We start from the raw sequence: 20030 nt of genomic DNA, 5'->3' as shown, positions 1-20030 counted from the left end.
AAAATTGCACGTTTGAAATTCGCTAATGGAATTGCAAAACATGAAATAATGAAGTTATTTTGTTAGCTACAATTACTTTAGGACTGAAAAGCAAAAAGATCAGTAGGTAAAATGATAATATGATAAAAATGATAATGGAACCTATCGTGAAAATGTGATGTTAGAAATGTAAGACATGTTTTCCAAAGCCTTGTCATTTAAGATCTGTCTTTAAAAATAGATCACAGATAAACAGTGCCACACAAACACACACAAACAAAGGAATATCAAAGCTTACCAGAATAGTAATATACACAGTGGGTTCTAATGACTATGGGGTTCTAACCAAGGCAATAGCTAACTAAACTGGAACCTTTGAGAGCGGAGAGAAGAAACCACCAATTTGGATGTGCAAAGCAATGATACTGCCCTTCGAGGTGTTATTGGTTACATTTGATCCTAATAGCATTTTTAAACTGACACATACAAGCATCGATTAGCATGTATCACTAATAGTCTTTGGAGAGCAGCTTTTTAACTTTTATATTTAAGGTCAGTCTATTGGATTTTGCAGGGTTTTCATTTTTAGTATTACCAGCACCAACTTCAAACTAACGTAATGCATTTTGTAGTCTGGGGCACTTGTGTCTAAACCATTTGCAAACAGTAGGAATGCTTAACAAATGTAGGAAAACAAACAAACTATATATATATATATATATATATATATATATATATATATATATATATATATATATATATATAAAAATACATGTATGCTTTAACATGTGTAGGCTATACTGTCTATAGGGACAATATAAAAATAAAAAATAAAAAAAATAACCTACATCCATAATCCCTCCCTTTTGAAACCTTAGTTTTAATGGAGACACAAAGCCTTGAACATCTTGGAAGGAAAACAAGAATTAATCACACTTACAATACAGCAAATAAAAAACACTGGAAAAACAGACATTTTGAAAATAATTTACACTATTCACTTGACAAATCTTACAAACCTCATTTAACTTCTTCATTTGTCTTAGAATTAGAATTAAAAGTAACCAATATCACTTGGAGAGAAAAGTGCAATCTTTGTTTCACATCCTAAGCCACCAAGTACTGCTTGTGAAAATCAGATTTCAGGATTGATCACTATTAGGCTGATTGTTTCACTGCCAAAGACCAGACTGAAATTGTTGAACACCATTACAGAATCGAGACAATCTATTGATTTACCTGGATTTAGACCACAAGCAGTTTATGAATGTTATATTCCTAATTCTTTTATAGGAGCCTGGAAAGGTGAGTCGCATCCTACTACAGCAGACTGGGAACCTGTGAAAGCATCTGATAAAACAAGCCAGGTCTTCTGAACTGAGCAGAATGCATAAAAACGTTTCAGGATAGTTGATGCTTCCTCTATAAGCAACACCGAAATAAAAATAAAAATCAACAGTTTAAAACTCTGAAATGCTTATATTCATCAACTGTCCATTAAAAACTCGGGTTTAAAACTTGCATACCCACAGATTATGTGTAGCGTCAGGCTTCGTAATAGAGTAGAGGTACACCAGCTGATCCTTTTATACCGAATTAAAGATGAATATTTACACAGTAGATACAGGCACTTGAAATGTCTTTGGTTGGAATAACCCAACATTGTAGAGTAATGCATTCACAGAGCTTTGCACCCTTATTCTGGGTTCAGTAGGCAACTAGTATATCAGTTTGAGTCTTAAAGTTCTTTTTATTTCAAAACTTCAAAAAAAAAAAAATTACTTCTTATGCTTCTGACAGAGCAACCTAAAGACAGAAAACAAACAATTAGGCTATAATCATGGCTGACCAATACCAGCCCTGCACCCAGTCCTGGGATTCAGAACTACCCTTTAAATGATAACAAGTTTTCTGTTCCCCTATAGCTGCATGAACAACTTTTAGCAGTAAACTTAAATGCTCAGGTATATGATTCATGCTGCGATTAGCGATATCAGTTCAAAGCAGATTTACCAAGGGCCTGATTGGTTAAACTTCTGGCACCTGGTCATTTCATTAATAATATGCATAAACAAGTGAAGTTCTGAAATCCAGGAATAAGTGCAGGGCCAGTGTGAGTTTCAAGTCCTGTAAAATAATTAAAAACATTCACAGTAACAGTATGAGCCTCAATGAAACCTTATCAGAGGTTCAAATTTTAAAAAAAACACACCACTTGAAACTGAATTATGACTAAAATAATGAGATGACCTGACAGTTTAATATAAAAAGTGACATCAAAAACTATTCAGTTACCCTAAATATAATATTTATAGTTGTATACAGTTAGTTAGGTTCAATTGTGCATTTCTTTTTATTTTACACAGTAATTGGAGGATTAATCTTTGCATAACTAGATTAACGTTTGTCTAGATGGTTCACTTAGTAAAGGCACTGGAGTGGAGGGCAAGTCAAGCGATCCAGGGCTTGCTGAATTGAATCCCGGTCACCCAAGTTGCGGATCTTGACTGAGGGGGTCCACAGGGTGCTCTTTATTGGCCTTTGGGCTCTCGTGGATCACAGTGGAATATTAGCTGGCTGTCCTGTGTAATGGATTTGCTGAGGACACCTGATCATCTTCAGTGCTTGGGTGGTACACTAGGATTGTGTGTTCTAATTACCTTCTCAGGACAGAAGTTTGCACTGTTCTGCCGCACCTTGCCTGGCCGCCCCTTGATGACTGCATAGCAGAACATTGTGATCACCATCACAAACAGGAAGTAACTGGTGTGCATCAGGTGCAGATTTATCAAGGAGCGGTCATCCTGAAATAGAATAGAGGTCAGTAATACACCCAATGCAAACTGAGCAGCAGCAAATTACAAGAGACTGTACAGTGTTTTTACTGGTCTGCAAATGCTGTGTTTTGCTGTTTTTCTCTTCGTCATCCAGTGTTTACATGCATTTTAAATTCCCATTAGTATTTGGATTCTTAGTATGTAGAATTATGTAGAATTTTAAATCCATCTGAACTGAATATTACATGATGGGTCATATTCTAAATGCAAGCATGCCAGATTTGCTAGTTTGCATATGCCAGTAGTATGTACACCAGAAGTTCCTTTTGCAGTATGTAGCACACTGGTGGAATTCTCCCAATAGACGCTGCTACAGACAAGCTCACTGGACTTAATTCATTTAAATGGAATTTACACCCATGTCCGCTGGTTACCGGGTCTCAGTATTCTGCATGCTACCAAAGTTTGCATGTAAAACAGGGAATTCTAGAGGAATGGCATATTCAATATCATTTGAACACAATATGCGTGCATGTAAATGTACTGAGATTCTTTGCAGTGGCAGTGTCTAGTATATGCAGATACAAGCATTGGTCTTAAGATGAAACATTCTTGCCATCTGAAATGTGTATGTAAATGTGGACACTCACATTTGGCACTATAACAGTTAGCTTGGGGTTCAGAGCGTGGTACACCTTCCCGATAGCCCCCTTGTAACACCAGAAGGGGTTATAGTCCTGCGTGTATTTGGTGTTGGCATCTCTAGCTGTGGTGAAGATCTTGTACCATGTTGTTGCGTTGGTATAGGTCTCTGGGATGCAGTGAGGAGGCTGGCTGCAAAAAAAAAAAAACAAAAAAAAAACACAGAATGAAACAGGCTCAGTTTTTTGTTAACTGTTTGTAAAAGTCTATGGTAATGATGAACCAATACTGTGACATAAAAAAAAAAGAGTGTGAATATGCCACGAGATATTTGAACACCCTGTCATGTGTTACTGCTTTCTTATTAATGTTTCAGCACTCCTGAATGGCATGTTGTGTACAGCAGTACACAAGCAGAAGTACATGGAGGCATGATTACTGAGCTGTGCAGAGTGAACAGGGTCAGGCGTAATGGTTTGAACCACCTGCAGCTCCTGAAACCCAGACAGCAAGGTAGGGGAAATGGTGAAATGAGCATGGGGAGTAAATCAGGAGACAGGTGTAAAACACTGCCATTGTACTGCATCGATAATTAGATGGATGGTGGTCTGAATGGCCACCTCTTGTTTGTAACTTTTGTGCTTATGTTCTTATGGTAGCACTTAAAAGGGGAAAAAACTACTAACAGTAACAGGATTTCAAGCTCTGTGAATACTCACACTGTGACTGGGAAGACACTGCTGGCTGCTGTGACGGTCATGCAGGTACTGAACACCACCTGCTCACAGTGGCCATGAAGAACACATTCATCCGAGTTCCAGGCGGAAGGGAGGGTGAAGCTGATGTTCATCTCTTCATGGGCTTCTCTACCTAAACAGGGAGACACACACAATAAACTGACATTGCTATAACAACCACAAGCTCACATTTATATAGCACCCCATATTCCAAACATTTTAATGTGACATTCCTCCAGGGCAGAAGAGTGGTGTGATAGGGAGTTGTGGGTAATCTGCTGACAGAGTGGAGACACACAGAAGCTGGAGTTGTAACGTCACTCAGGTTTTATTTACACCTTATTTTTATTAAATTTTTTTAAACCAGGTGACGCTGCCAGCAATTCCTTATATGACTGTACAAAGTGTACAAAAAGGCAAAACTGTAAAATAAAGCGAGCCGCTCTCGCTATACTGAGCGCTCCCGCTGACACAACATCTCTATCTTGCAGGATTTCAAAAGTCAACTAATCCCTACTCTGGGAATTAAAAACCCTGATCTTGGTTCCACACGCGGTGTTCAGAGGTTTGGTTTCTTTCACTGAAGACAGGTTTGTTGTCCAGGGTAGCGTGGACTCTCCTGGTCCTTTGCTCATAGCTTGGCGGTGTGTCAGTGGCTCCCTTTCATTACAGGACGCTCTGTCAGGACACGCCCACTAGCCGGTCAAGGAACTGCAGCCGTCCAATCCTCGACTGCGATTCCCTGTAAACAAACTCAGTTGGCAGCGCGTCTCAGGTGGAGGTTTACAAAAACACGAAGGAAGAATAAACAAAATACACAACACACTATGTACACTCAGCCCTGCCAAAAGCAGCTTCTGTTTGTCTTTTAACAAAACAGTCCATCATAAAAATGATCATTTGACCTTATTATCCATTATGCAAGTAGCTCATCAGGACCATGACATGTATTGCTATACATCTCTGCATATCGTGATACGCATCGTGATAGCAGTGTATCATTACACCCCTAATAGTCAGGGGTTCATAAAATAAATATTTGGGTCCGTGCTGAGATCAATATAATAATGACAGAACTACTCTTAAACATAAAACTACAGTACAAGACTAGTAGAGATCAGCAAACAGCAGACCAATAAAACATTCCCACCTGTGAGGCCCACCTGGTGCCCCAGCAGGCTGGCGCGGAGGTGGGTGATGTTGCGGGAGTAGCCCCCGAAGGGCCGCAGCGGGTCCAGGGTGAGGGTGATGGGGACGGAGATGTTGATGGCTCCTAGGTCCTCAAGCAGTGGCGGGGCCAGTGTGCCGAGTCGGGCCTGGCCGCTGGTCACAGTGCTCTCTGCTGTGGTCGACTCGTTCTGCCCGTGCTTCAGAGTCTCGTTCTCCGAGATGCAGAAATCCACGCCATTAAACCGCAGCAGGAACATGTTCCAGTCCTGGGAGGAGACACAAGGGTTAGAGAAAATATTTGAGATGAACTCTCATATTATAAATGAAATGTGAAAAGCTGTGCTGGTCCACATTTCTTTAGTGACACCTTTTTAATAGGATCAACTAAGAGAGATATATTAGTGGTGGGACGAACACGTGATTTTCATGTTTGGATATTCGCTTAATTTAAATAAACGTTTAGATATTCGTTCATTTTCAAAAAGTAATAAAAGCCATTTTATTGCTCAGAAAGCAGGCAGAGACGGCATAGCAGCAGAGGCAGGGGGGCGTGGCCCGTGCGCGTGCCTTTATTTTACAGCAAGACATATATACAATATGTAACACATTAAAATAGAAAAATATCCCAGGAGTAGACTGTTGTGTGGGACATACTTTACCCCAGTGAATTAACTACAAAACAAAAGGAAGCCAAACAGCAGTTAAACGTTGTTTTGTTTAATCCCGAAATAAATAGTACATAAAGTTGACAACATTTTATTTTATTTTTTTTTACTTGAGAAGATATATAGAGGAGGGGAGTGCCTACTTTGACAGAGTGTTGGCGTGTGGAGACAGAAAAAGAGCTGATCGATAGAGAAGTGTGAATGATTATAATTTGTTTATTTAGCAGACGCCTTTATCCAAGGCGACTTACAGATACTGGGGTGTGTGAACTATGCATTAGAATCTATACAGACACAGTGGTCCGCGGCTGACAGTGGTCCTTTTCTTTTGCTGTGTGTGCATTTTACAATATTTTCAGCTTTTCGAATTGTACAAGAGTTATGAGAAAACGGAAGCAAATAAGTTTATTTGAAGCCTTCAAAAAGAACGAAACAGGGCTTTCTTCTGATGATCAGAGGAAGGATGAATCGGATCAAAATAATACAAGTAAAAGAACCGAACCGTCTGTTTCAGGGACTTACAGAAGTGAGGTTTTCAAGTCTGAAAAGATGTTGGCAGGACCGGCATTTAATGCAAGTACTACAATATCTGAGACTGAAGATGTACAAGATCTTGGCCTTGTGAGTGCATATGTACTGAAAACGGCATCCAACTCCAAAATGAAGTGCTTTTCGATTTCAGCCAAAAAAGGGATGGGCAGCACCATTCCGCTGTATTATTAAAAAGCAACGACGAGTCCCAGATGAATTCTTTGTGATAAGAAGCAACAGTCCATAATTACATCTTTAAATAATACCCACCAGGAATATGCAGAACGCAGTAAGTCAGCTTTGAGAGCAATTGTAGACTTAATTGCGGTTTGCGGTCAACAAAACGTTTCAATCAGGGGTCACATCGACGAGCGCAGAAACTTCAGAGCCTTCTTAAAATACCGCGCGAAAGGAGATGAGGCACTTGCAGCAAGCACCAGGCAATGCGAAGTACTGCAGCCACAGAGTACAAAATGAAATTATTGATCTGTGCAGAAAGCAAATTCATGATGGCATTCTACTTAAATGCAGAAATGCTAAAATGTTCTCGTTGCTGGCAGATGAGTGCTGACATTAGCTGTACAAAACAAGTGTCCCTTATTCTTCAGTATGTGGATCATTCATTATCAGGACAGTTCTCTGTACAAGAGGACTTTGTGGCTTTTGTTTCAACAAGCGATACAACAGGTGAGATGCTTACCACCCTGCTTCTGAACCACCTGCAGCAGTCCAATTTGAACCCCTCCAACCTGGTTGGACAAGGCTACGATGGTGCTGGAAATATTAGTGGCAAAATACGTGTAGTGCAAGCCTGCATCGGAGAGCAATACCCCTCAGCAGCATATAGGCACTGAAGAAACCACTCACTAAACCTTGCAATTACACACTCAATGCACTTATTACCGTTCAAGAGATCGTGGCTTTTGTGACTGCATCTCCAAAACGATTGCAGTGTTTTTTGGATAACAGTGACACTAAGCAACGTCTACATAAGACACCCACTGGTCTCCGCATGATGCGTGCCTCTCCACTGTCATCATGAAATATGAAAATTTGTTTGCCACCATTGATCATTTAAAAACAGCCGCAGACCACAAGTGTAGTGGCACCGCTGTACCCATAGCCAGAGCAACGGAGTCATTTGAATTTCTGGTCTGTATTATTGTGTGCCAAGGGTTACTGCAGTATCTCACCCCACTCAATGCTCTTCAGAACCTGTCTTGCGATCTTGTGAAAGCCAATCAACAAGCCAACAATTTAGTTTCACTGCTTGGGGACAAAAGAGTAGACAGCACCTATAACAACCCGTGGGAAAATGCCTGTGTACTTGCTGGAAAAACTGAAATAATTGTCTAAATGCTTCGTATAGCTGACTTCAAACCCCGAGATCGAAAGTCCCAGCTTTAATGCCACAGGAATACAGGTGCTTGAACCTATTTCTTCCATTTTTGGATCCTCTAACCACACAGTTGAATGTGTCAGAAAAAAAGTGTTATGCTTAGTTAAATGGGATGAGTAAAGATTACATTATTGATTGTAAAAGTCAAATGTAACTAGTATGATTTGTGAGTGAGTTTTTCCTCTGGTTTAAGTTTATATTTCAAATAGATTTATTTGTACTTTTTATTGTTGTAGTATGCCATTTGGTTTACCATTCAGTATTTTATGCAATGTTGATTCAGTTTTCTGTACCATGTGAAATATTTCTGGGGGTGCCCCTGTACACAGACACAGTAGACCACTGCAGATTAGGACCAATTTGAGCCTGAATTAGTTAAACACGGATTAGCCGAATTTAGTTTACTGTTTGGAAAACCCCTATTATTTGAAAACTCAAAAAATGCAATAATACAAACAAAATATAATGTCCCAACAACGGTCAAAATATATACTGTACATAGTAAGTGTTGTTTAGAGCCGGAGCTGTGGCAGGATGATAAGACTTCAAAAAGAAAATCTGGGTGCACTGACATTGGGGCATGTTGTTTCCACCATGAGCGAGTCTTCTGTGATAGACAGTTTGTGTTCTTGCAAAAGACAATCCTATTCAGATCGATAGTCCATGGAGGCTGGTTCTTCATCTGTGTCCCCAAACAAACTGCTGCAGTCATGTTTTGCTTTCTTGGGCCACAGGTATTTTTGAGGTCTGTGTTTCGGTATCAGAGACAGAAACCGATCCTGATTTTGTCTTGCTTCCCAAATCCAAAACAGCACCCGAAACCCATTTTTCCACTTGCCTTTATTGAAGCAATCGTGCAATTCCTAGTAACAACGTGAAGAGGTGCAAGACAAAACACATTGCGATGCAGATTTCCGTTTTCTTTCAATGATGTAATTTCTGGCGGACACCAAAATTTCATTTTTGACCTTTAATTACACAGATGAAGCATTACTACTTTGCTAGTTTAGTAACTGTCGTGCAAATTCTGGCAAGGTGGTACAGTATATCAGTGCAATGCAAAACTCATTGTGATACACATTTCTCTCAACTGTAATTTCAGACAAACACGGACATTTTTTATTTGTGTTTGGATACATGTAATATTTTTCCCAGCACTACTAAATAATGTTTGAAATGCTTCCTTTCAGGTTTTTGCGCTGCACATAGCACAGAGACGACCCTTGTCAGAGTTGTGAATGGTCTGCTGATAAGCTCTGACTCAGGCTTTCCATCGATTTTAATTCTTCTAGATCTAAGTGCTGCCTTTGATAAGGTAGACCATTCCATCCTACTGAATCATCTTGAAAGCACAGTGGGACTTAAATCTTATCTTTGATAGGTTTCAGTTTGTCTCTATTGCGGAGGTAAAATCGGCATTGTTGGAAGTTGTCTGTGGTGTTCCATAGGGCTCCATTCTAAGTCCCTTGTTGTTTGCATTTTCAGGGCAAAGTCAATTACAATTAGGAGAAAGAAAGCAATTTCTTGATAAAAATGCTTGAAAATGTAAACAAGTCTTTTAAAACTGTTTATGTTGTATGACTTTTGTTGTGTTTAAAATAGTCCCGATGATGTGGGGTTGCTGGACCTGTGTAGGTGGCAACAGGGTTAAAAAATGCTTCACATTTTCCATGTTTTGTTTCTGACCCAATACATTTTGCTATATAAACTCTACTGGGTCTCACTCTTATGACTCTTGAGCCAAAACAAGCCCCCCACACCCCCACCAAAAATAAACTGTATTCATTCACAACCCCTAGCTTAGCTGTCCCGAAGGTGAGAAGTGAGAAGGCGATTTACCCCCCCTTTAAAGTCGTAGTGTTTTAGACGCGCACTTCCTATAATGCGTGGTATGTGCTGCTACGTCACATCAATCATGACAGCGGAGAGAGCGTATCAATTTTCTAAGCTACGTGGCAACCCGGCCATTGCCTCCTCTGATACGCAAATACACTTGCATCAGTTGGGCGCAGTCTTCAGTTGAGGTTAATTTCCTGTTTAGATTAACTTAAATGTACTCACTTCTGCAGCCTAGCGATATTAGCAATTTCCCCACAACTCTTTTGAATTTCACAGACTTGCAAATATATGCAAAACAGTCTCAATGCAAGCAGAGTTGCATAAAATCTTATCTGAATATCTGGCCGTTTGCACTTTAACTTAAACTGCCTACAGTGTGGCAAGTTGCACAAATACATACAATAGTTTACTATAGAAACTAAGCATTATTAAATCAGGGAAGCCCAAAATGCTTTTTCCCCCCCCCATTCTGTTTGTTCTGCTTTGTGTGGTTGATCTGTATTCATCTCCACTGTACCTCTGTCATCTCTGGAGACTTGATCTCCTTGATCTTGAAGATGTAGCCGATGGTCAGGAATGCTATGGCCACAGCACTCACGCTGACCATGAAGATGACCAGCGGTGGACGGTTAGTGACGTAGATCTTGAGGTTCTCCAGCGGGTTGATGCTGAGCATGGTTCCAGTGAGATACACCTGCGAGTCGAAAAGGAATCAATTAGAACCTTGAAGACATGGTGTCTGAAGACTAGGGCGCTGGGGGATTGGTAGTTTTTTGGTTGATGAAAGAAGAGGGTGCCCCCCCGCCTCCCTTAACATGCGTATTTCCTTGAAAACTGCACATTTGAGACCTGTGTAGCAAATGGGAGTACAAAACAGGCAAGATGTATGAAATGTGTGTAAGCTACAACTGCTTTAAAGCTTTACTAATGGTAATAGCATTGCAAGATTCACTTTTACTGAAAAGACACCGGACTCAGATTCTACCGCTGCTGTACTTTTAGTTTCTATGTTATATGCCAACGGTTTCAATTACATGGCTAAGGGGATCATCTACATTTTTTCATATATTAGCATTACAGGATCACGTTACTGGTATGCATTCTGTACAATTCTCAGAAGTTTCCTGCTTACATCATTATTTGCCATGCTCATTATTCAAACAGAAAATGCTTCTGAAAACGCTAATTATGGGGAAGCATTTTAGTGTTGAAATGGGCACCAGCCCATACAGTAGGTGAAGTACTGGCAATAATTCCTGCACACTGATTTGTCACCTCACTTTCCCACTATCGGCTTTGAGGGGGCTATTCCAAAGCCAGATTTCCTGGAATAGTTAGTAAGCACAACATATAATGATCTAAGCAGAAACCATGTTAACTCATACAACACACATGTGAGGAATTAAAAAGGAGAACATTGCAGATCATATAAAGCAACCCTTTAAGTTCAGAATATTTGTAGTTTGGTAAATTCAAAATTGCATCAATTTAAGAACTTTTGAAAGTATGTTTTAAACAATTAGCAAACCTTTAAAAGGCAGTATGAAAAACACTATCCCCTAACCATGGCTGCTGAGTTTGCAGCAAGAACGAGTGATTTGTAGGATGAGAAGAGAAAGAGTATTTCATACCCGCATTACATCTTCGATTTAAATGAAGACCAAATTAAAGCACAGGTACAGGCTGGGCAGCCACATAACTCTGGAGTTCCTGTCTGATTTAAAAGATGACCTGCAGCCTGTCACCCATAGAAGCCATGCTATCCCTGCAGTGGTCAAACTATTGTCCACTCTGCATTATCATGCCTCTGGGTCCTTTCAAGGGACTGTGGCAGCTGTGATGATGCCATTTTCAGTTGATGAAAAATGATTTAAAAATAAAGTGTTTCACTGTATACTGAAAATGCATGGACGAAAGCTTCTCGCTGATAATTTAGTCAAAACAGCAAGTTTCTCAGTATCTAAAAAGCTTAGAGGGAACGCTGTTGCCCATATTTCAGAAAATTTCAACAAAACTTTCAAGGATCTTTGTAGGGTCCTTCAGGTAACAGAATAACCTGTTTTTGTACCTCTCTCTCTTAGAAAACCCCAAAGCTACTGATTGGAGTGGAAAACCCAGTAAAAGTATTTTTTTATAGTTTCTGAAGTTTTTTTTTTTTTTAAAATAAAAAAAGGGTTGAAAATAAATGAGGAGTTTGTGTGGTTTCTGAAGTACTGTATAATGTCCCCCAGAGTGTTCTGAAAAAAGTACACTAATTCCAAAATGCTACTGTAAAAAATTGATTTTTGGGGGATTTTTTTATAGGAAGCGAGCGAAATACAACCAAAAAAAACCTGGTCCTGAGGAACATCCCACTGAAAAACTAAAGGGTCTCAAAGGGTTAAGGTCTTCGCACTGACAGCGATTCGTTCACCATGGATACAGTACTGTTTCGTATAAAAAAAAAAATTAAATAAAACGACTTGTCATCACAAGAGTGTCGAGGGACACTGATTGGTTTATTAAATCATTCCAGAACCGCCGTCATATCACTGAAATGTTTTGTATTCTGATTTCCACAAGTGCATCTCATCGTTACAAAATAGCACGCAAAACAAATGGCGAAACGCGCCGCTGTTTCTCTTGCTACAAAGTTGGAAATTGTTCGAGCTCTTGAAAAAAACCTGAATCAGACACAAGTCATTGTAACAATTTGGCGTTTCCCGTTCTGGTGAGTTGCTTCACCATTCTGTTAAATAATGTGCACGTCTTGTATAGTGCTGCTGTATTTTCTAACGTGTGTAGGGGTGTTGTGTTAATTTAGTTTGACAGTTAGTTTATTAACCTTGTTAACCCTAAGTAACTTCCATTATTTTTACCTCTGCCATTGTGACAGACCGAAACACACCTGCCAGCTAATTTCATAGTACACAGTGACATAAGCTTTCTGACCGTGTTGGTTTGCTTTAGTTTTATTAACGTTAGTTTGTATTTTACTTTATTATTACAGTTTATTAACATACACGTGCCTATTGTTTTGCATTTACTTATTCAGTTAATTTCATATGCTGATGCATGTGCGTCACAACAAGTAATACATATGTTTTTATTAATTGATTGATTCATATTGTGTCTGGTGGCTAACTCCGTCTTAGAGAACACTTGGGATATAAGAACACTTTGCTTGCTTCCTGAGGGGTGTTCCCTTAGCCGCTGACTACTGTACCTTTGATAAGGGAAAAATATCTTTAAGTGTTATACTCAAATATAATACATGTTTTCAGGAGCTGGTTGAAATATAGCCTATTCATCTGATATCCCCCAGATGAAAACAAACAAAGAACAAAGTGGATCTTCAGCACAAAGACATGATGTGTTGCTAATGCAGATGCTGCACATGTGGAACGCAGTCTAATGAATCGAAATACCCAAGTGTGCCCCCCAAGTCACTATCAGAGCCTAGAAAGGTAATTGAACAGTGCAATAGGGAGTAGGATGCGTGCCAACATGAACCTGTGTCTTAACCACAATGCAAAAGAGCAGGGCTAGTCTGCATCTGTGGTTATAGAGCTTTAACGTAATATCATCTTATCTCATCTCATCTCACTGTGACAGGCAACATAATCCTTAACGGCAGTGCATCACACAACACAGAGTAAAATCAGTTTGGGCCTCTTATAGTGGGTTAGTGTAAACCAGTGCTGGGAAATTCAGATAGAGTCTTCAACTACAAAGAGTGAATGCATATGTTAAAAATGCTAGTTTCAAATCGAGACTATAGCCAAAAGCAATCCAAAAGTATATAGCAGTGTATGACAAATGGTGAAGATGGGTGCAAAATCAGAACAGTTGGTTATCGAGGTCCCAACGTAGTAACAGACAGCCGGACACGATCAGTGCATATATAAGGCTACCCACATTTTGAATGTGGATCCTAAAAAGTGCTTGGGATCACAGGACGATACTGTTAACAATTGTATTCCCCATAGACGTAAAACTCACTGACATCCCCGCAGTCAGATTTGTAGGCTGCCTGAAGTGGCTGCTGGGAGAGGGTGATTTGCAAACTTGACTTTATGGCTTCTATACTAATGCCCAGAACATTTCTAGCTATCAAGGGCCAAAATTGGCAGACATGAATACTGCGCACCTCCAATTCATACTGTTGATATATTAACAAGCTGCTGCTGTTAATCAGAAACTTCCTTATTTGCTCATGAAATGGATTGCAAAAAAGTAAACTATTCAAACCACTGTAGGAATCATGTTTTTAAAAATATAATTTAATTTGATGGTGTAAGTAACTTCAACTTTTTACACTGTTAACGTAACACTGTTCCACAGTAGGTTAAATCGGTTCAGAGTTGTATTTTAATAAAGCTCTGAATTAACATGTATTTACTAACTAGTCCCCTCCATTCCTTGCCAGTCCAAGCACCGAGGCCTCACTACACGAACAAACACACACACAACGAAAAGTTGTTTTCATTTTAATAAAACAACAAACCTCCACGTTCTCTATTACGTACATAATAATAAATAATTATCTGGACTCACCATTTTCTTGCCTTGTGTGAGCGGCGGTGGTTCTTGGGTCGGTGTTATTATTAAATTCGCCTCGTCCGGAGCAGAAAGGCCGGCTTTTCGGGACAATCTGAGCTCACAGAGGTGGAACTAACTCTCGTATTCTCTCCCATTCTTTGCCCGTCCCACCGGCCTCGGGTACCACTTCACTTTCCCCTATTCCTAGAAATTATCTTTTTTTCTCTCTCTCTACCTGTGTCTCTGTGCTTCTGTTTACTGTGCCCTTCTTCACTCCGCACTGCACAGTCTCCCTTAATTCACAGAGCCCGCTGCGGGATCCAAGCACAAACCTCCGGCTGCGTTTAGCGGCGTCAAGCTATCGCTACGCTTAGTTCGTAACTGCCGCTCGTCACTCCACTTCTTGCTCTGGGATATTGTTTACAGAATAGCCTTCTGGAGTAATTGGACAGTCTCATTTGTGCAAAGGCGGGTTTACGAGATCATATGACATTACAAGGAAAAACGTTTTCGCCTAGATGTTTTAAAATGAAACTACACGTTTGTCGTGTGTTGCTTTCAAAACTGCACATTTGAGACCTAATAAACTATATAACATCACAAGAACTAACACATTGTTTTTCTTGTTCTAATATTTAATTAGAAAATATATTGCTGTCATATCTTCACAATGTCAAATCATGATGATTCATGGGTATAGTGCACCCTTCTGTGCACTCGTATTCCTGGCAATTAAACCTTATTGACAGTCCAGTTTGTTTATATCCCTTCAAGGTAGTTTCTGCTCCTTCCAAACCTTCTGAAAATCTCCATCTACTCGGCATCTACATTGACATGATGAGCTGGACCGGCAGAGCTGAAGGTTGCTTTGTCAAATGATTTGAAAGCAATGAGGATTCTCCAGACAAGCGCAAAGCAAGCGCCAAGTCCGGTAAGAACCGATTTAGAGAACATGCACAATAACTCAGTATTGAACTGAAGAGGCAAAACCCAGTTCTACTTAGATTGAATGCAAACCCCATAAAACAGTGAGGGACATATAACAAAAAAGTCAATTCATTATTTTAAAACTCCTTTATATTAGTATTTAAACAGTGGGCAATATACTGTATCGTTTAAATGATTTACTGAATATTCTTTGATGCTGCCAAATATATTCGAGCAAAGATATTCTATATACAGTATATACAGCATATGATTATACCGTTGCTATCTTTGACCCTGTGACGCGAATAACCTTTTCATGAAACCCTGCCTCCTTGAGCCGGTTTGTTAAGATTTGATAGAGGGTGGAGTTTAGAGTTTGTATTTTTGACAAGCGGAAGAGACGGGCCACTTGTTGGAGGTGTTGGTGCTGTATTACGTTTCTGCTTTCCTGCCGACTGTGCTTTCAGAACCGTAGATTCCAAGGCTCGTATAGTGTTTCTTCTGTCAATCCGATCCGAATTCACCGAGACAAGGGCAAGTAGCTGTATTCGTGACACAAAAGCAGAACCGCACAATCTCAGTAAGGTAAAGTACACTTTACGCTGCAGTTTGCTAAACGGTAGTTTGTGCTTTTGCATCTGCCGTCACTTTTTAACAATTGCAGATTATGAAGTGAGATTCTTATTTAGATAACTAGCTCCACGTTAGTTTGTATGTTAAATGGTTTGCCAAGTTAATTTAAGACATTTCAGTACGGGAATGCATTGTATATTAGAATGAATGAACCGTAATGCTAAATCAGGACTCATTTGTTGCAAGTAAAACCCCTGGTAAGACTCCCTCAGAGCTACATGCTTAAATCACAGTTTTACCCGAGACCTCAACCCTTTATTTAAGCTGCCCCAATTAAAATGATATTATCACAAACACACCCCTGTTACCTCGCATTACATTTAGGATATTTCAATGACAATGTGACAATGACAATGACAGCGTTTCTGACAGTATTTGTTATTGTGCTATTATGCAGTTGAGAATCCTTTTTTAAGAGATGGCAGATTATGGTCTGAAATCTTGTTTTCTTTTGCATGTTCTGATTTTGATAATCACAAGAACAGACACCTGTCATATTTCTGGGCATTGCAGTTAAATCAATACCCTAATGCGATGTGATTCTTGCAGAATTGTTCTCCATGGTGATCCTAAGAGAAGGAGAGTGCCCTGGACTGACTGCTGAAGTGATTCAGGCTCTGAGGTCACAGAACGTTCGGACTGGTAACTGCAGCAGCAGGGGCTGATTTACTGGAGAGCAGAGCAGTCTGCAGCCTAAGGATTAAAGTTAGGGTCGATCCCGGGCTCCACTGTTTGTGGGAAGTGGGCTAGGCACAAGATGTGGGACTATTTAAACACGACGGGCTAATTAGAACTCCTCTTATGCTGTATGTCTATCTTAGTTAGTCTAAACTGTAGAACTGTAAACAGAGGTATATTAATTAATTTAATGTGCCCATTTATTTTACCCCTATTTTTCTCTGCAATTGAAATGTTGAGTTACGCTCCCTCACCTCATAAACCCCTCAGTTCAGGAGACCTGAAGGTCAGTGGGTGTCCTCTGATCCCCAAAACAATCACCTGTTTACTCCCAGTAAAAAGATGTGAGCTACCAGCCTCTGGAGGACAACGGTCAGTCCTGCAGGTCTCCACTGGAGCCCACCAGGTGCCTGACAAGAAGGGTCCACTGTAGCGCCAGTGCTAGTGCTCCTTATGGAATCCCAGCAATAACCAGTGACTTCGCACAGTTAGGGACCTGCGCTCCCCTGACTGTGTGACTCACCCTGCCCACCACACAGCCATGATTTTACCAGGGGAGACACCAGGGGACACCTGCGCTCCCCTGACTGTGTGACTCACCTGCACACCACACTGCCGTGCTTTTACCAGGGGAGACCCTCGGCGACCCCTGCGCTCCCCTGACTGTGTGACTCACCTGCACACCACACAGCCGTGCTTTTACCAGGGGAGACCCTCGGCGACCCCTGCACTCCCCTGACTGTGACTCACCTGCCCACCACACAGCCGTGCTTTTACCAGGGGAGACACTCTGGGGCCCCTGCGCTCCCCTGACTCTATGACGCACCCTGCCCACCACACAGCCGTGCTTTTACCAGGGGAGACACTCGTGGACTCCTTTAATGCCAGTTTTAATGGCAATTTTAGTTTCATGGTTTGTGGGTCTGATTTAATGAAGGGCGAGGGTCGATGGCTACAGAGTCACCTCAGTTCTGAAGACTCCTGCCTGCCATTGAGTGCTGGGTTTCTGAAGAGTGTGCGCTGGTTTTGTGTTGTGAAGAGTGCGTGCACTGGTTTTGTGTTGTGAAGAGTGTGCGCTGGTTTTGTGTTGTGAAGAGTGTGCGCTGGTTTTGTGTTCTGAAGAGTGCGTGCACTGGTTTTGTGTTCTGAAGAGTGCGTGCACTGGTTTTGTGTTCTGAAGAGTGCGTGCGCTGGTTTTGTGTTCTGAAGAGTGTGCGCTGGTTTTGTGTTCTGAAGAGTGCGTGCACTGGTTTTGTGTTCTGAAGAGTGCGTGCACTGGTTTTGTGTTCTGAAGAGTGTGTGCTGGTTTTGTGTTCTGAAGAGTGCGTGCGCTGGTTTTGTGTTCTGAAGAGTGCGTGCGCTGGTTTTGTGTTCTGAAGAGTGTGCGCTGGTTTTGTGTTCTGAAGAGTGCGCTGGTTTTGTGTTCTGAAGAGTGCGTGCGCTGGTTTTGTGTTCTGAAGAGTGCGTGCGCTGGTTTTGTGTTCTGAAGAGTGCGTGTGCTGGTTTTGTGTTCTGAAGAGTGCGTGCGCTGGTTTTGTGTTCTGAAGAGTGCGTGCGCTGGTTTTGTGTTCTGAAGAGTGCGTGCGCTGGTTTTGTGTTCTGAAGAGTGTGCGCTGGTTTTGTGTTCTGAAGAGTGCGTGCGCTGGTTTTGTGTTCTGAAGAGTGCGTGCGCTGGTTTTGTGTTCTGAAGAGTGCGTGCACTGGTTTTGTGTTCTGAAGAGTGTGCGCTGGTTTTGTGTTCTGAAGAGTGCGTGCGCTGGTTTTGTGTTCTGAAGAGTGCGTGCACTGGTTTTGTGTTTTGAAGAGTGTGCGCTGGTTTTGTGATGAATGTTTTGATTGAGTGCTGGAGTTCTGAACAGTGTGTGTGCTGGTTTTGGGATGAATTTCGTTTTTTTCTCTAGTGGTAGACCTGGTCTCGTCAGACACCGAAGAACTTGCTCGGAAATGTGCGCTTTCATACAAGGTGTGTTTTGACAAAACATTGAAGACATTGAGAAAGGCTTCTAGTCTCAACCTGCCATAGAAATATATTCTACATGTGTACAATACTAATGGAATAGACTACCAACATGTACTAAATAAATAACTGTATAGTTACTATTGTACAAACACTAAGGCTGAAAGCGTACAATGCATATTTCTGATAACGTTTAGACAGAAAATGTGTACGTTTAACATTTGGATCACATTTAAATGTTTGAAGTCTAAACTATTAGTTGTAGCTAACAAAATAATTGCATATATCTTACCTGTTGGCATTCATTATATACAGTAATCGCAAATGTTTAAATTAAAAAAAGAATCACATTACAGTGAACACATGTATTTTCATTTTAAAACATGATCTCTGGTACTAGGTTAAATATATCTCCCCATGCGTTCAGATAGTGTTGCACTTGCTTGGTCATTTCACTGGCTTAAATGACTTCTTTCCTTATCCAACCAGCTGCTACCCCTCCCCAGTGATATGGTTTCAGCCAGTAACCCAAAAGACACTGCTTAGGTGACCTAGGAAGTGCAACAGATATCTCAAGATTAAGGCATAGAAACTGAGAACGTTCTTTAACCTAAAGTCCAGATATCATGTTTTAAAATGAAAATACATGTTTGTCATGTGTTTCTTTCAAAACTGCACTTTTTAGACCTATGTTGCTAGTGCAGAAGATCAGTTTATGGAATTATTATGTTGGGTCCACTTCTATCAACAACCCTAATGTGAAGTAAAGTGTTTTGATGGTAAAGGGCCATGCCCATGTCTTTGTGCCCATGCTGTGTGTTTGTAGACCCTGGTTGCAGTAAAACATGTTCTCCTGGCTCAGTACACGGCCTTCCCAACCAATGGAGCAGATCTCTACGAAGAGCTTCTCAGCTCCACAGCCATACTGTCCACTGGGAACCCCAGGTTAGGCCTACATTTCAATTGCAAACGATCTGCAGAAATATCTTGCCACTGACATTTGCATTGAGCTGCTAAGCAAATTCGGTTTTACACATTTCAATACTGTACAGCAACCGCCTTCCAACTTACTCACGTAGTGGGGTTGAAATGATCTGCATGTCGCTGTGATAATAACTAAAGTGATGTTAGCAGGAGCTTGTCTCCATGACTCCCATTGTATTCTTGCCACAACATTTCAATGTCCTTAAAGTAAAGTACATGGTACTAACAAAATGATTCCAGTAAATCTTACCTAATATACTGTGTATTGCCTTCATTTTGTAGGTCCCGTATGAAAAACACACACACATTATGGTAAAGTGAATTCGATTTTTTAATGGTAAATTATTAAAGCTGTTAGAGAAGATTATTTCTGGAACGCTCCTTGAAGCCACTTCAAGTTAACTTCTTGAGGTTGCGTGAAGTCAATAGGGGCAGCAGTGTGGAGTAGTGGTTAGGGCTCTGGACTCTTGACCGGAGGGTCGTGGGTTCAAATCCCGGTGGGGACACTGCTGCTGTACCCTTGAGCAAGGTACTTTACCTAGTTTGCTCCAGTAAAAACCCAACTGTATAAATGGGTAATTGTATGTAAAA

General features: G+C 40.8%; 2 protein-coding genes across 6 annotated transcripts in view; one reads left to right on the top strand and one right to left on the bottom strand.

The window, feature by feature from the left end:
* Positions 1 to 839: 839 nt before the first annotated feature.
* On the bottom strand, positions 840 to 14723 carry LOC117430209 (transmembrane protein 248-like). Of its 2 annotated transcripts, XM_034050030.3 has the most exons (7): positions 14276 to 14723; positions 10257 to 10433; positions 5286 to 5571; positions 4118 to 4268; positions 3407 to 3590; positions 2640 to 2783; positions 840 to 1785 (listed from the first exon to the last, which is right to left on the bottom strand). In XM_034050030.3, exons 1-7 carry the CDS (start codon positions 14276 to 14278, stop codon positions 1765 to 1767), a joined length of 966 nt encoding a protein of 321 aa, XP_033905921.2. In that variant the 5' UTR covers positions 14279 to 14723; the 3' UTR covers positions 840 to 1764. The 2 variants fall into 2 exon arrangements, with proteins under 2 accessions (XP_033905921.2, XP_033905920.2); XM_034050029.3 differs by having other exon boundaries at positions 840 to 2783.
* Positions 14724 to 14833: 110 nt separating this feature from the next.
* The window catches only part of LOC117430318 (DNA repair protein RAD51 homolog 4-like), a 45505-nt gene continuing 40308 nt past the window's right edge, over positions 14834 to 20030 (top strand). The window contains exons 1-5 of one of the 4 annotated variants that reach the window (XM_034050248.3): positions 14834 to 15191; positions 15655 to 15772; positions 16370 to 16462; positions 18400 to 18461; positions 19282 to 19400. In XM_034050248.3, the coding sequence (XP_033906139.1) occupies positions 16381 to 16462; positions 18400 to 18461; positions 19282 to 19400 (263 nt within the window). In that variant the 5' untranslated portion in view covers positions 14834 to 15191; positions 15655 to 15772; positions 16370 to 16380. Of the gene's footprint in view, positions 15192 to 15559; positions 15773 to 16369; positions 18462 to 19281; positions 19401 to 20030 lie in introns of those variants that run through there. The other 3 variants (XM_059001309.1, XM_059001308.1, XM_059001311.1) reach the window with 3 other exon arrangements.

Source organism: Acipenser ruthenus, chromosome 26 (assembly GCF_902713425.1).
Source record: "Acipenser ruthenus chromosome 26, fAciRut3.2 maternal haplotype, whole genome shotgun sequence".
Taxonomy (NCBI): Eukaryota; Metazoa; Chordata; class Actinopteri; order Acipenseriformes; family Acipenseridae; genus Acipenser; species Acipenser ruthenus.
Note: the sequence above shows the minus strand (reverse complement) of the source record. Positions and strands in the feature narration are given on the sequence as shown.

Excerpts from the sequence above, each read along its gene's own strand:
- LOC117430209 (XM_034050029.3), bottom strand. Across the intron at positions 5,572-10,256 it reads AGTCTCCAGAGATGACAGAG|GACTGGAACATGTTCCTGCT; the intron begins GTACAGTGGAGA and ends GTCTCCTCCCAG. Across the intron at positions 2,784-3,406 it reads TAACTGTTATAGTGCCAAAT|GATGACCGCTCCTTGATAAA; the intron begins GTGAGTGTCCAC and ends ATTCTATTTCAG.